The 17,930-nt window shown below is 36.7% G+C and overlaps 1 protein-coding gene across 1 annotated transcript in view; it reads right to left on the bottom strand.

Annotated features, from left to right (window-relative positions):
• LOC115433107 (angiomotin-like) overlaps positions 1 to 17,930 on the bottom strand; it is a 50,357-nt gene that overhangs the window by 12,118 nt on the left and 20,309 nt on the right. The window contains 4 exon segments of the mRNA XM_030154331.1: positions 2,630 to 2,826; positions 6,331 to 6,480; positions 10,527 to 10,672; positions 12,807 to 12,899. Of these exon segments, the coding sequence (XP_030010191.1) occupies positions 2,630 to 2,826; positions 6,331 to 6,480; positions 10,527 to 10,672; positions 12,807 to 12,899 (586 nt within the window).

The following is a 17,930-nucleotide window of genomic DNA, read 5'->3' on the forward strand; positions in this document are numbered from 1 at the left end:
ATATGTAGGCTTATATAAAAAACATAAGAGCTAAATATCATGTATAAGCCAGGGCTGTCGAAGTCATTTAGTTCAGGGGCCACAGCCAGTATGATCTGAAGGGGGCTGGACCAGCGAAATAATAACAGAATAATATAAAAATAATGACACATCTGAAATTTTCTATTGGTTTTAGTGTGAAAAAAGTAAAATTACACAATGAACATGTTTACATCTACAAAAGATCCTTTAAAAAAAACTGTAAATAACATGAACCATGAAAAAAATTAAATTTATTAAGAAAAATATGTTCAATTTTAACAATATTCTGACTCCGTTTATCATTTACACATGTTCATTATAACGGACCGATCACGGTGGATCTAAAATACACATTAAAATGACACTTCTATTAATACATTTCAGGTTATTTGTAATTTTTGTGAAAAGATAGTTTGTAAATGTAAACATTTTCATGTAATTTAGCCTTCTTTTTTTTTTTTTTTTTTACACAAAACAAACAGAAGCAGTTGGAGTTGTCATTATTTATACTTATTGTGGTTGTATTTAACTGGTCCGACCCACCTGAGATCAGTTTGGGCTGAATGTGGAACCTGAACTAAAATGATTTTTAATTTCTTCAGTGTAATTTTTGCATTTCACAAATTCATCCTGTGGGCCACACTGGACCCTTTGGCGGGCCGGTTTTGGCCCATGGGCCGGATGTTTCCTATAGTATGTATCCTACAACTAGTAAATAAAACCTGAACCTACACGAACATTTTCAGATAAACCCAAATATTAATATTGTTTGAATTGTTTAATTAATAATTTGTTGCTAGTGTAAGTTAAATGAAAGATGAAAATACAGTTGGTGGCTTACAGTAACACAGGCTAAAATGGCTAAATGTAATGTGTAAGTTACATACAAGAAGAAATGAAGCTGAATGCTGAAAAAAAATAAAAAAATTCCTGACTTTTTTCCAAACTGCTGTTTTTTCCCCAGACCTTGAATTTATGTACTTTTATACTTGTGTTCCTTCTTTTTTGGTTGAGACTGTACCTGTTGTGTGTGATAGAAAAGTTCAGAAATGTATGAATGAATAAATAACTCACAGTAAATTATGTTTCACTGACAGAAACGCTTTCAAAATATATGAAAATCACAAAAGTGCATGAAACTGCAAGTGCATGAATATCACACAAACAAGTTTGACTACAATCATTCCAGTACCGACTGGTTAGTGAAATCAGATGAAGTTTTTTATACGTTTCCTCGTGTATTTCTAATCCACATTTGAAATATGAAAATTCTTTTTCCCTAATTTCCAGATGTCTTGGTAAAAAATTCCAACCAGTCTTTAAATTTGGGTTTTCTTTATTCCATCTACCCACTCTGAGTTCTGGGGGGGGGGGGGGCGGGGGGGGGGGGTCTCAGTTATTTTTGAGACATATCACTCCAAAAATGTTCACACGAGGGTGAAAAATGCGTTCTCTGCGTCTGGTTTCATCATTTCTTTGTCTCCTATCCACTTCCATGTGGATAATTACACATCCATTCCATTTGCTCCTCCTTTTCAGACGTGCTAAATATAGACGCAGTTTCTTTCAGCAAAATTGCTCTGTGGTTTGATAAATCACTTTGCATGTGTTAAATTAATAAATTTACATTTTCTCCTCCCAGCACATGCACAACTGTGTGTAAACGCCCCGTATTTCAGATTCATTGTGCAAATGTACTAACTGGATCAGATGCACTATTTTGCACCTTTGAAAGACACAATCCTTAGTGTCACTGTTAGTAAATCAGTTTGTACATTTTTTTGCATGTGCAATGAGTTTGCACACGTTCTAATATCCTTAATAGATCTGGCCCATATTGTGCAGCTCTAATAGGAACCCTGTCTCATCCTACCAGATTATGTGCCTTTGAGCAAACTCTAAAATTAGCCTATGAAAGAAACTTTTGTCCATACTTAAAGACTTTTGCACAATATTCCAGACTTTTCAAAGTCTAGAAAACGCTGTTTTCTAGACTTTGTCAGACTTTCACGCCTGTGGTGGATTCCTTGTCACCATCATCTTGTATTAATAGTTTTTGTTTTACGGGTTTTTGTTCAGTTACAGTTACTGATTACATAAGACAGTTTAGTTTAAGTATTTTATTTAAACATTCTAACGTGGGTGCACACATATTAGTTCTGTTTGAATTATTTACTCACATTGTTCTTCAAAAAGACCAGACATAGGGGTGTGGGGGGGTGCACTGTTTGTTTCTTTGTGTTAATTAATTGTTTAAATTTTTGGTTTAGAATTTTGTGTCTAGTTATGATTATTTGTTTTTTGTTATTTTGACAAAGTTAATGGTTTAGTTTAATTTCATAGTGTAGTGCGTCCCCCTTGTGTTCGATTTGGGTTAGTCCCCTTCTACTTCAGCCCACCTTGGTTCTTCGTCTGGTTCGGTCAGTTTTTGTTCTGTTGCAGTTTGGTTTAGTTGACCTCAGTTAGGCTCATCTTTGTTCATTTTGTTAATTGACATTTTTTGGAGCTTGTATTAGCATTTTTCTAACTTTACTAACTTATCATTTTTCCTAATTTTACCACCTCTGTCCTGGTCCTCATGTTTGGTCCTCTACAACGTCCTGCCTACCTCTGCGTGGCGACGGAGGCAGCGGCGTCCAGAGCGAACTGCCTCATCACGCTCTCCTCCAGGTACTTCTGCTCCCACTTGGTCATGTCGGCCTCCAGGGCCAGGATGCGCTCCTCCTTCTCCCTCAGGTGTTCCATCAGCGCCGTGGCGTTGTATTCTGACGGGATCGTCCCGCTGCTCTGGGAGCCGCCCTGACGCTGCACACAGACCAGTCCGCTTTATTCACATTCAGGTTCTTTATTTGTCATTTAAAGATTTCCAATGTAGATGTAACGGAAAAAGGAAATGACGATGCACTGGTCTTAATAAAAAAAAAACCAGATAAAACACTTACAGACAGAAAAAAATAATATAAAAATATAGAAATATCCATAAATAAATAGTGCACACCAGTGCGTTGACCCATGTGGATCCACTGGTTATAGATGTGGTCGTTTTTTTGCTGTTGTGTATTTGTGCATGTCGTACCACATTTGTCCAGCAGTCACCGCCAAAGCATTCTGGGCATGGCAATGTGATTGTAAGGATATTATATTCAAAATTACTAATATCTAACAAAATATTGGTCCTATTAACTTACCGTTTTCACTAGTCTGTTCACTGAGGAAAAATACATAAGTCTGACAAACTGCAGCAGTCAGCTGTGTACAGAGTTAGTGTGAACCCCTGGACTCTCACTCACACACACACACACACACACACACACACACACACACACAGAGGCCACTTGGCCTTTATAATATAGCTCACAGGTGTCAAACATGCGGCCCGGGGGCCAAAACCAGCCCGCCAAAGGGTCCAATCTGGCCCATGAAACAAAATTTACAAAGTGCAAGAATTCAAAAATTACCCTGAAGATATGAACAGTCAAGGGCATCAAACTCAAACATAACAGCATAATAACCTAGAAATAATGACTCCAAATGTTCTTCTTGGTTTAATGAGAGAAAAATAATATGACACTATGCCTTTAAATAATGGCAACACCAATTTTTTCTCTTTGATTTATTGCAAAGAGCATTAAATTTTGATATCCTTTAACAATAAAATGTCAATAACCTGAACAAATATGAACAACCTGGAATGTCTAAAGAAAAAATAAGTGCAATTCTAACAGTATTCTGCCTGTTTTGTGCCTTGGTAGATTTGATCTGTAATACACATGTAGAAATCATAAGTTCAGGCCTAATATTAATAAAATTGTACTTATTTTTCTTCAGACATTTCAGTTTTTTCCAGTTATTCACATCTTTTTTGTTTTGGATAGAAATAGTTTCATCATTTAATGTTATTTTTTGCACAAAAAATTTGGAGTAGTCATTATTCATTGGCTATTCTGCTATTATTTAACTGGTCCGGCCCACTGGAGATCATATTGGGCTGAATATGGCCCCTGATAGAAATAGAGTTTGACACCTCTGATACAGATGATAAAATGTGTGGAAAAAAAACCTAGTCCAATGTTAAAAGTATTGCATAACAAATGGCCCAAGTTTTCAGGTAGAGTCAATATGTCATGGTGTGGTCGAGATCCTCCGTTTATCTCTGACATTATGTGTGTTTATTTAACCCATTAAGAACCAAACATCCAAACCATTTACTGATCTAAATTGTTTAATACCTGTTAATCCATTAATCCTATCAATACATGTCAATAATTGGTGTAAAATACAGTTCTTCATCTTTTCATGGTTATCAGATATGACCATATTTGGACGTTCAGAGGCTCCGTAGTTACCGTGGAAACACTGTCATCTTCTACAACAGGGGTAGGTAACTCCAGACCTCCAGGGCCGGTATCCTGCATGTTTTAGATATTTCCCTTTTCCAGCCACACCTGGTTTGATTAATGATCAGCTCATCATCATGCTCTGCAGAAGCCTGAGAACCATGGAAGGGCTTCCAGGTGTGATGGACGAGGGAAACATCTAAAACATGCAAGATGGATCATGGAGTTGGATCAATGACAGTGGATGGACACACTGGGTTTATGTTCAGTTAATATCAGACTGGACTGAAAAAGACATGTTTTCTTCAGTTTTTTCTGTTTCTGATCGAATAACCCTCAACTTTAATCTGGGCTTTAATGAACGTCTGTATCAGGGCTGTCAAACTCATTTTAGTTCAGTTCCACATTCAGCTAAATTTGATCTGCAGTGGGCCCAACCAGTAAAATAATAACATAATAATATAGAAATAGTGTCAACTCCAAAATTTTCTCTATGTTTAAGAGCAAAAAAAGTAAATTTACATTATGAAAAGGTTTACCTCTAAAAAGTGTCCTTTCAGACAATGTGAATAACATGAACAAACTGAAAAAATCAGTGTAATTTTAACAATATTCTGCCTCAGTTTATCATTTACACATGTACATTATAACTTACAGATCACAGTGGATCTACAAATACACAGAACATTTAGAAACAAGTGGAATATGATTAATGTTAAAATTGCACTCACTTCTCTTAAAACATTTCAGGTTGTTCATATTTGTTCAGGTTATTCAGATATTTTTGCAATATTATACTTTGTTTTAGTGTAAATACAAGAAAACATGTACATTTACAAAAAGAAAAATTTGGAGTTGTGAATATTTATAGATTATTATGACCCACTTGACACTGAATTGTTCTGAATGTGGAACCTGAACTAAAAGGATCATTAATATCTTAAGTGTAATTTTTGCATTTCACAAATTCATCCCAGGGGCCGGACTAGCCCCTTTGGTGGCCCGGATTTGGCCCCTGGGCCGCATGTTTGACACCTGTGATCTATATGATCACAGTACATTAAATCTAGGAAAAAAACCTCATTTTCACTAATAAATGCAAAATCCTGAGCATAATTTTAGAATAAATGGTGATAAATCGCTCAAGAAAAGTTAAATATAGAGGAAAATTCATTTGAGAAGTGCCACAAAAGGAGCACTGGGTCTGTATGGGTTAACAGTCTGACAGCAGTCGGCTCATTATTTGTTATTATTAATTACTTCAGTCATAAATATATTCAGACCGTTTTAGAACCTGGTAGACACTGGACGTCCGCAGGTGTAGCTGCTCAGACACAGACAGACCCTGTGGTGGGAATGATCTTATCGTTTCCACGTGTAGCAGCTCATCGCCGCCTTAAACCCAGCACAGTTATTTGTCGCTGTGAACACAGTTTTCAACCAAACATTTTCTAAAGATATAAAGTTTGCTATTTTAGGTGTAATCCCAGAACGTTTAGAGGGAAATAACCGAAAATACCTCTTGCAAATTTTACTGACGGCAGCCATTAAATGCATCACTATCAAGTGGTTTAAACCTGAACCTCCAACATAAAACATTTGGATTGAGAAAGTGAAGGAAATCTATCAGATGGAGCAGATTACATATGGACTTAGAATTCAGGGAGAGATGTTCACAAAGAGATGGAGTCCCATGATTAAGCTTTTAATGCAATAAGCATTCAGAAGTTTGTATACACGTGTGTTTTTTTTTATTTTGTCATTCATGTTTCATTTGTGATTAATTGTAATCAATGTCTACTGCAGATATACTTTTTTTTCATGTTTGCCGTACGGGGATGTTTGATTAGATGTGTTAATGTATGTAAAATGTCTTGTATATTTGTATGAGCAAAACCAAATAAAAATTAAGTTTAAAAAAAAAAAAAAACAACACGGTGACGGTGTCGCTTGGTCACGGGTCGGTTGTTACCTGTTGCATGCGGAGCGACTCCAGCTCCCGCTCCAGTCGCGTTCGAAGTCGATGCTCCAGCTGTTCTCTCTTCTCGCAGGCGGCCTGAAGCTGAGCCAGAGCCTGCTGCATCCGCTCCACCTTCTCCACGTAGACCTGCTTCTTCTTCAGCTGCACACGAAAACACAGGATAACAGGAGTTAGACCACAGGACACATATACACACCCACCCCCTGGGCTGGACACCATGGAGCACTACATAAAAATAAATAAATAAATAAATAAAAAACACTAAAAAACACCACAGAAAATGTCACTGGTTCTAAGCTGACCAAAGACATTTCAGTGGTTGGACTGAGATAATTCTTTCCCTCCAAAATTCAAATTGTAGATAAACGTTCTTCCAGGCTTTTGTCGTATTTGTTGGTCATGTAGTAGTAGTACTAGTAGTACTAGTAGTACTAGTAGTAGTAGTAGTTTATTCGATCGTCAATCACTTCAAAAAACAAACCAAAAAAAAAAAAAAACATTACTATTATTACCATTGTTCCATATTCAATGCGACCTAAATGGTTTAGGCTGAAGTTCAGACTTATTTTGCCGAACCCTTTTTACAATTAACACAGAGTTTACACATGAAAACAAACAAAAACTTTTCACTGTAATCATTGCTAATATCCAACAGAGGAGAATCCATATTTCATTAAATTCAGGTAAATCCTGTCCTTTTAAAACTACCAATATTGAGCCTAGTCTTTCAAACAGTATTTTCTTTAGTTAATCCTCAGCTCTATGTCTTTGAACAACAGTTCATTTGTACATCTGTTTAAAAGTTTGAATTGTTTTAGACTGTTTGAATGGATCTTTCAGGCCGTTTCACAGATTAACCCAGTGGTTTCCAACCTTTTTTGGTTCGTGACCCCATTTTAACATCAAAAATTTCTGGAGACCCCAGACATTCAAAACGGAGACATTTGTTTTTGCTAAAATTAATTTGTTTTTGATCATGTAATAGTTTGCTATACTATGTTGCAAACACAGGTTAATTTTAGACACATTTAGTCTATATAATGTATATCATCGTGGACAGAGGCAGTAAATCCAGGTGTAGATTACTGCACAAAGAAAGAATGTGATTTTCCTTGGTCAGGATCTGTCCAGTCAGTCCAGCTGTGATTTACAAGGAGGACAATTAATACTGAACAAACAAGAACTGAAACTATGAATTATGAAAGAGCTGCAGCATCTGAAACTGACCACACTGAACATTTGACAGATAAACAGAACCACAGTGCTTCAAATTCAGAGTTTTTCATGTCTTTTATGTATTGGGATTGTCTCTCTCAACTCACCATATATTTTTTATTAGTAAGTTTTTTTTGTTTTTTTATCAATTACGAGAAATTTCAGGCGACCCCATTTGAATTCCAGATGACCCCAAGTGGGGTCCCGACCCCAAGGTTGAAAAACACTGGATTGACCCCTCTAACAGAAATACATCTACTTGTATGTAAGTTCAATGACCTAGTGAGCTTCATGACTATTAAAGAGGGCCAAACCCACGAGCTAACATTCCATTACTGGTGTGAATATCCTAACAGTGACTTGAAGCAGGTAATGAGGAATCTGTGACAGATCCTGGTCCTCCAGCTTTTCTGCAGCTCAGATAACACAGGCTGGCTTTGTGTCCTCGGAGTACCTCCTGCATGTCTGAACTGCAGCCTTTAGACTCCACAGCTGCTGAATGGGCTGATTTAGTGCAGAGTGACTCTGTGCAAAAGTAGCAAAAAGAAGAAAACAGATTGCAGAGAAAAGAGGAGAAGAAAAGTGAGCTCAGAGAAGACAGGCAGAGGGCCAACGATCCCAGGGCTCTTTCAGTTTTTTTTTTTTTGCCAGAGCAACAAAAAAGCTCGCAGCTCTTTTGTTCCGACAACAAGCAGGCGTTGTGTGTCGGAGGCTGGCTCGGGCCCATTTCCTGTCATGTCCTGGACCTCTGATGGCCTTCTCCTCCCACTGGACTGTGGCCAAGCCAGCTGAGGGCCGGCCACCAGCAGCCGGGCAGCAGCAGGACAGAGGGTGAGGAAAGGAAAAGAAAAGAAAAAAGAAACCACCATGAAACTGACCACAGATCAGGCAGTTCCACCCCCAGCCTCCAGGGGGCGAGACCAGGTCCACGCTGACAGAAACCGAGCTGTCAGCAGGACTCTGAAGCAAGGTTAGAATAGTTCTGGATTTTTCATTATAGTTTAGTTTTATTTAGTTTTGACTTTTTTTTCTCTAATTCAGTTAGTTTTAGTTAGTTTTTAGAGCAGGTTTGCTAGTTTTTATTAGTTTTAATTTTTTTGTAAATGCTTTGTTTTATCCAATCCAACTTTATTTGTAAAGCACTTCAAAACACCTGCAGTGGACCAAAGTGCTGCGCAGAAGAATAATTAAAACCAAACTAGAAGAATAAAATACAGAATAGATTTAAAGACATAGAAACTGTACACAAAGGAAAAAGTGCGATATAGAAGAATAAATAAAACCCAAATAAAAGAATAAAATAAAAGAGATAAAAAGCCATACAATTAAAAACAACAAAATAAATAAATAAATAAATAAATAAAATAGATAAATAAGAACAATAAACCACTACCAAAAAAAAACAATAGAGTAATGATAGTACCTTCAGACATCTCACATGGTTTCAAAAGCCAAGGAGAAAAGATGGGTTTGAAGAAGGGATTTAAAAACAGACAGAGGAGGTGTGTCTGATATGGAGAGGCGGATGTAGTTTGGGTTTAGTATTAATTTTAGTTTTGTCATATCTTTTCTCTTCTTCTCTGTCGTCGTATTCAAATAAATCCCAGACAGGACTCTGCTGCTTTCTCCCAACTTTAGTCTCCATGTTTCCAGGTAGAGTGGGAACCAGAACACGACTGGAAACCACAAGTGACGGACCGTGATGAGCTGTTTGGTGACACCAGCTAAAATTGCTTCAGGGAAATAAATCGATTTTGTATCAATCTGACGTTGACAAAGATGAAAACTAAGGGAATTTTATCCATAATTTTTATACGTTTTAGTTAGTTTTGTAAGCACACAATACAGTTTCAGTTAGTTATTGTCTTTTCTTTTAATTATAGTTTTTATTTATTTCAGTTAACGAAAATGTTTTCATCATTTCGTTAGTTTTCATTAACGATAATAACCTTGCTCTGAAGCCAAAACCAAGCAGCATAGCCATATTAATTTAAATTAATTCATATAAACTCAAAAAAGTAACTGATACAAATACATTATTATGAATATTAAATTCTTTAACTCACTGTTGTAGTGTGACCGCCTCCACCACTACCACCACCACAATGATACTAGCAAATTAGGGTACTGGTATTATTATTCAATATTTTTGTATTATTACAACAATTATTACTTTCCCCTCACTCCCCCCTCTCTCTTTCTCACTTTCATTCACACACACCCCCCTTCCCCTTTTCCCTATCACCCCTAACCAAGCTATATTGCAGTGTTTTTCAACCTTGGGGTCGGGACCCCACTTGGGGTTGCCTGGAATTCAAATGGGGTCACCTGAAACTTCTAGTAATTGATAAAAATTAAAAAAAAAAAAAAAAAATTTACACATAAATTATATATGAGTTGAGAGAGACAATCACAATACATAAAAGATGAGTGTGAAACTGCAGCACTGTGGTTCTGTTTATCTGTCAAATGTTCATTGTGGTCAGTTTCAGATGCTGCAGCTCTTTCATAATTCATAGTTTCAGTTCTTGTTTGTTCAGTATTAATTGTCCTCCTTGTAAATCACAGCTGGACTGACTGGACAGATCCTGACCAAGGAAAATCCCATTCTCCCTTTGTGCAGTAATCTACACCTGGATTTACTGCCTCTGTCCACAATAATATACAATATATAGACTAAATGTCCTCTAAAATTAACGTTTATTAGTAACATAGTACAGCAAACTATTACATGATCAAAAACAAATTAATTTTTCTAAAATGAATGTCTCCGTTTTGAATGTCTGGCGTTGCCAGAAGTTGGTGATGTTAAAATGGGGTTTAACAGAGAAGTGGACTCTGGTTTGTGGTATTGCACTTGAACGTACCGTTGCCTGGCTTCAGTAAAAGACGAAGGTGGGTTAAAGACCAGAACTGGGCCAGACTTGGACCGGTCCCAGCTGAGTCCCAGTGGGCACCGTCTGGGCTCTTACCTCCTCCTCCAGCTTGACTACTTTGGCCTGGGCGTTGTTGAGCGCCTGGTCTCTGATCTCGATGTGCCTCCTCTGGTCCTCTGTGGTGGATCGAAGCGCGTTCAGCTCCATCTCCAGCTTCTCCTTCTCACGCAGCGTCTCTTTGTCTGCACACATGCAATGAAGGCAAATGTGAAAACTCACAAAACAGGCCTGATCTTCTACATGTTCCTGCATGAGAGCCTTTTACGTTTAGATGAAGTCTATTGTAAGGTTATTATTGTTAATGAAAACTAACGAAATGACGAAAACTAGAATTGTAAAAACATTTTCGTTAACTGAAATAAATAAAAACTATAATTAAAGGAAAAAAACGATAACTAACTGAAACTGTATTGTGTCCGTGACCTGCTGAGATGAAAAGAACCTTTGACCTTTTCAAGATGGCGGAGAGCAACGAGGGGTTCATGGCCAATGATAAACAATGTTTTTATTAACGCTCTGCTGCTGTTAGCGGATGATTTTGCACATTTATAGTAAACACAATTTGCCCCCCCCCCCAAAAAAAAGGCAAAAAAACAAATGCTGTAGCAGATGAATTAACACATGCAAGACAGTTTTATCCAAGTAGCAGGTCATGACAACTAGGGTTGTATGAAAATATCGGTTCTGCAATATATCGCGATATTTCATTTCACAATACTGTATCGATATTAAAAAGTACTGTATGGATATTTTTGGGTATTTATTCAAGGGCAGATATTGTGGAGGTTCATTTTTGTTTTTCTTTTTTGTTTATATTTTATTTATTCTTATTTAACACTCTTTTATTAAATAATGCTCGTTCCTTTGTTGGGATCACACAAAAATACTGTTCTGATGTTAGTTCTGAACTAATAGAATATGGACATTTGAACAGGATCTGAAACTAATGTCTGTAAAACAGAATTTCAGTTTGAACACAGGAACATTTGGTGATATAACATTAGATCCTGTTGTGATCAAATAAAAATATGTTTAGTATTTGTGCAGATGTGTGGTGTAATTCAATTCTTTAAGGAAACAATCATTTAAAAAAGAAACAAACAAAAAATTGCATTTTTAACAGTGTCATGATATACTGTGATATATCGTATCGTGATTCTTGTATTGTGATTTGTATTGTATCACCAGATTCTTGCCAATACACAGCCCTAATGACAACTAAAGCACTTGAACACAACGCATTCGTACTTTCGAAGTCACTAGTGGAAAGGATCATCTTCCTGAGACGTGCACGTGAAGGCAGCATTAGACCCTGGAATGTCTGCTCATGCCCTGGAATCCAGTGGAAGTTACACATAAGCCTGGACTTACATAATATGGAAATGAACCCTGTGGATAGATCATGTGAAAGTCACAGGGCATGAGTATTCAGATTACTGGTTAGTGTTCTTAGGAGCTTTGATGTATGATGTCAGACTAAAGCTCACTGAATCTCTGTTACCTACGAGCTAATATTTGGGATGTTATTATTTTGACACGACGGGACCAGACGTTGTCCTGAGGCTGACATGGTTCTAGAGCACAGCTGTCAAACATGCGGCCCATGGGCCAAAACCGGCCCACCACAGTGCACAAATTACACTGAAGATATTAACAGTAAAGGGCAGTGAACTTGAAAATAATAGCATTATAACCTATAAATAATGACTCAAAATTTTCTTCTTGGTTTAATGTCAAAAAATGAATGTGACATTATGCCTTTAAATAATGACAACACCAATTTTTTTCTCTTTGATTTACTGCAAAAAACATTAAAATATGAAAATATTTACATTTACAAACTGTCCTTTAACAATAAAATGTGAATAACCTGAACAAATATGAACAACCTGAAATGTCTAAAGAAACTTAAGTGCAATTTTAACTATATTCTGCTAGTTTTGTACCTTTGATGATCTGATCCATAATGCACATGTAGAAATGATAAGTTGAGGCATAATATTGATAAAAATTTTACTTATATTTCTCAACAAATTTCAGTTTTCTCGGGTTATCCACATCCTTTTTGTTTGGATAGTTTGTAAATGTAAATATTGTCATAGTTTAATGTTATTATTTGCACTATAACAATTTGGAGTTGTCATTATCGATGGGTTATTCTGTTATTGTTTTACTATTCCGGCCCACTGGAGATTAAATTGGGCTGAATGTGAAACCTGGAAGAAAATGAGTTTGACGCCCCTGCTCTAGAGGAATGCAACGCGCGGTGTGTTCAATGTCCTCTCCACTGTGTGCGTGTGTGTGTGTGTTACTCACTCTGTGTGAGCAGCTGTGAGATGGTCTTGCGGTTGTCCTCAGATCCCTCACACTCTTTAGCAGCGAGCTGCTTATTGGCCGTCTCCATGCGCTCTGCAACACAAAGACACACAAAGACACACAACTGATCAGCAGTTTCACAAACACACACTCAAACAGAACGTAGCAGTGTTCATGAAGCATCTCTGGATTAGGGATGGAACGATTACCGGTACAACGATAAACTGCGGTAAAATTACCAACTGTTAGTATTACTGTTTAAATTGTAATTGTCATGATAACCGTGTTTGATTACCGCACATTTAGGGGAAAAAACCCCATGTAAAGATCTGCTTTTATGTCAAATATTTGAGTATAGTTTTAATTTATTACAAATTTAATTGTATATACCTAATATTTGGAAACAATATTCACTTTAAAGTCTGAAAAGGTTCATTAAGCATCTGTGTGTTCAAATGTTCATATTCTATTAGTTCATAACTAACATTATAACATTATTTTTGTGCATTCCCAACAAAGGAACTAACATTATTTAACAAAAGAGTGCTAAATAATAATAAATAAAATATAAACAAAAAAGAAAAACCAAAAACGAACCTCCACCACATCTGCATTTAAATAAATACTTTTTAATATCAATACAGTACTTTTTAATATTGATACAGTATTGCAAAATGAAATATCACAATATGTTGCAGAACTGATATTTTCTTACACCCCTACCAACGAATGATACAAAAGAGAATGAGGAATTTGTAAACCTTCACGACTCCACAAGCACGACTCCGGCTAAAGAACAGATGAGCTGTGAACCTGTTGTCCAAATGTGGACAGTAAAGCCATGTGTGGGTCTGAGGAGGTTCACTGGAGCAGATCCCAGATCAGTCCACATTCTACAGCTCACATGATCCTTTAGTTCATTGTCTGTCTGAAGGTCTAGACCACAGGTGTCAAACATGCGTCCCGGGGGCCAAATCTGGCCCCCCGCCAAAGGTTCCATTCTGGCCCCGCAGGATAAAAGTGCAAAAATGAACCTGAACAGTCCAGGTTGTCCAAATCCTTTTGGTTCAGGTTCCACAGACAGACCAATGGGATCTACAGTCAAAATAACAACACAATAACCCAGAAATAATGACAACTACAAAATTTTCTTTGTGAAAAATTATGTGGAAAAAAATAACATTACACTGTGAAAATACTTACATTTACAAAACTATTCTTTCACAATAAAATGCAAATAAATACATAAATAAAAACAAAGATGAACAACCTGAAATGTGCAATTTGAACAATATTCTGCCTGTTATTAAATGTTTGGTGCATTTATGGATCCACTGTGATCTGGAGTTGTGTTAATAATAAGAGATGTAATATTGCAGAAATGGTTCAAATTTTAGTTCCAAACTCCAACATTTGAACAATATTCTGCCTGTTACCAAATGTTTATGGAACATTGTGTGTAAATGTACATGTATAAATAATAAGTCAAGGCATAATATTGTTAAAATTGCACTAATTTTTCAAAAGAAATTTCTGTTTTTTCAGGTTATTCACATCTTTTTTGTAAAATGTAAATATTTTCATAATTTAATTGGGGTTTTTTGTACTATAACAAAAAGAAAAACTTGGATTTGTCATTATTCAGAGGTTATTAAGTTATTATTTTACTGGTCTGGCCCGCTTAAGATCAAACTGGGCTAAATATGGCCCCTGAACCAAAATGAGTTTGACAGCCCTGGTCTGTACAGACTGAACCCATGTGGTCTGGACTATAGTACCTTTAGAACCCTTTGGAACGCCAGTCCAACTATGGGTCCACACATGTGGACGTCAGGCATGACAGGGTTGATATTTCACCTTTAGTCTTAACAATATCCTCAACACATGAATCTGTTTGCTGCTACGACACCAAACAAACACACATTTGTTTCATTTGCCATCATCTGACGCCCGCTCTCATTCTGTCTGGGTTTTCCTCCACACTCAAAGCTCCTCTGGGAGCCGGTTGCTCAGCACAATCACACAAAAACAACATTAAACAATCCATTCACTTTATTTTTCTTGACACAAAAGACCTAAAGAACTGCTGTTGTTCCTCACACATTGAATATCAGTTTTAGACAAGAATTTAAAAAATGCTGAAAAAATAATAATTGTCAAGGATTTCCAAGTAAAGCTGAAAGTTTAGCAGTAAGTGTCGTTCATCAGCTATTTGAGGTGAACTCTTGGTTTCTGGCTGCTGTTATACACTACACTGCATGTCCAACATTTCCAGGACTCCTGGAAATTACAGCCATATGTGATATTGAGCATTTAATTCCAAAACATTCATCTACAGAATCTGCTGGGAAAAGCATTTGTGGAGCTGGGTTTGAGCAGAACGGCCCAGAGGCCTGGCACCAGAACCACAGACTGATGGTGCTGACGAACAGCTGGAGGCATTCAGCAGATTCAGTGTGACGCAGAGTAGAGCCTGTGGACTTTTAAAGGCTAACAGAACAACAATGGAAGGTAAAGCTGATGAACTGAACCATACCATCGCAAGAAAAATATACTGACTCTATTGGAAAAGGACTTCATTATTTGTTAACTAATGAATCAGACCATGTAACTCAGACTATATAATTAATTAAACTGATGAATTCTCGCTTCTTCATCCATTCTGCATTTAGAACCTGTTTGATAAAACGTGCAGCCAATGTCCAGCTGAATGTTGGTGCCTAAAAAAATCTATAGAGAGAAAAAAAAGGAGAAGACATTGGAAGACATCAGAAACTCCACAGATGAAAGAATGGGTCTGTGCAGTGACTGAAACTGCATCCTATGAATGTATGCTTAGATGAAGTGATGACAGAGGGGAGGGGGTGACCCTCTGGGACACGTCTTGGGATTACATAAAGGTAGACAGGTCTGTATGTATGAACGTATGAGTGCATGTACAGGTGTGTGTGTCTGTACCAGGGCTCTCAAACTCATGCTCTTTAAGGTTCCACATTCAGCCCGATTTGATCTGCAGTGGACCGGACCAGTAAAATAATAACAGAATAACCTAGAAATAATGACAACTCCAAATTTTTGTCTTTGTTTTAGTGCAAAAAATCCAAAATTATGATAATACTTACTTTTATAAACTATCCAAACAAAAAAGATGTGAATAACCTGAAAAAACTGAAATTTCTAAACAAAAAAAAGAAGTGCAATTTTAACAATATTATGCCTCAACTACAAAAACACTAAACACTGAGTAACAGGGAGGAAACTGTTAAAATTGTGCTTAATTTTCTTTAGATGTTTCAGGTTGTTCATATTTGTTCAGGTTATTCACATTTTATTGTTTCAGGATAGTTTGTAAATGTAAATATTTTCATAATTCAATGTTATTTTTTGCACTAAAAACAAGACAAAATTTTCAAGTTGTCATTATTTATAGACATAATGAAATAAAATTTTCACATCAAACCAAGAAGAAAACATGGAGTTATTTTTTGTAGGTTTTCATGCTGTTATTATTTTACTGGAGATCATGTTGGTCTGTATGTGGAAAATGAACTAAAATGAGTTTGACATGAATTTTTGCACTTTGCAATTTCCTCCCACGGGCTGCAGTGAACCTTTGGGGGGGCCGCATGTTTGAGACCCCTGGTCTATACAGATATTTATTAGTTGATATTATTATGTTTCCACCTTCTTTTGTATCTGCTGCCTGTCTTTTATTTATTTATTTTATTTTTGATCTTTTATGTTTATGAGATAAAGAGTATGTCGAGTCTGTCACCAGTGTTAATTGTTAATTATATACTACCTGCTCTTGTATGAAGAAACATATTAAGTTTACCATGTACCAAGCCTTTGAAAAGTTCAATAAAAACTTCAATTTCAAAAAACTAAAAAAGCACTCGGAGAGCGCAGACCTCTGCCAAGGCGGACCAGTGAGCTCCCACGGCTCCCCCACCCCCCCACCCCGGAACACCACCAAAATTTTATCATTTGTTCCTTGTGCCAGTATCAACATTTCCTGAAATTTTCATCCAAATCTGTCCGTAACTTTTTGAGTTATCTTGCACACAGACAGACAGACAGACAAACCAACGCCGGCAAAAACAGAACCTCCTTGGCGGAGGTAAAAAAAAGGGAGAAAAACACAAGTTTATCAAGATAAACATTCTGTCCCTTCTCATCATCCTTGTGGTTCACTGGTTTATATTTACTGGTGTTCAGCAGGTTGGGTCACAGTTTTCTTTAGTTTCACAGCAGAATTCTACAGAAGTGAATTGCATTCACATGAAAAAATAAAAATCGGCTCTGTTTTTCTGAGTTAGCAAGAGAATTATCTCGTAATTATGAGATAATTATCTTGTCAATTCAGAAAAACAGAGCCAATTTTTTATTTTTTCATGTGAATGCAATTCACTTCCGTAGAATTCTGTTATTTACCAAATGTTTATGAGAGACGAACTGAAAACCCTCGTTCTTGTGTGAGGTTCATTTATCATGTTAAAACCACACACGGTATGAAAAGAACAGATGATAGGACTGTGATATATTTATCTTGTTTTTTCTTTTCTCTTTTTGGGTTTGTTTGTTTTCATCAGCCTGTTGTGCCTAATTTGTTCCGGATAAACAGAACATTTATTCGAGCTGTGAATGTTCACACTGGTCTGATGTTCCTCTGTCATGGACTGATCATTCACTACAGTTTCAAACCACAAACAACCATTGGGTTTCTCTAACTTGGTCTGAGTTTTTTTTGTTTGTTTTTTTTAATTCAGCAATTTGGTTAGACACCAGATAACTTCAATGATTTGATGAACTTAATGTTACAGATTTTCTCTGACTGAATAGAGTAAAATCATGAGATTTGCCCAGATTATTTGGTGTGAAGTGGTTATAAAACTCACTCCAAATTTAAAGTCTTTTGTCTTCTTGTGTTGATATTCAAAAAAAGAAAAAAAAAAAAAATCAAAATCAATAAACACATAAAGACCCAGTTAATGTGGTTAATGTGTAAAAGCAGAGGACCTCCCAGGAGTTTGGCACTTGAGTTCCTTGTGAAGTGTCCTGGCCAGACGGAACTCTTACCACCTTGAGAAAACCTAATTTCTCTGTTCTGGTGGAGTTTGGAGC

This window comes from Sphaeramia orbicularis, chromosome 14, assembly GCF_902148855.1.
Source record: "Sphaeramia orbicularis chromosome 14, fSphaOr1.1, whole genome shotgun sequence".
Taxonomy (NCBI): Eukaryota; Metazoa; Chordata; class Actinopteri; order Kurtiformes; family Apogonidae; genus Sphaeramia; species Sphaeramia orbicularis.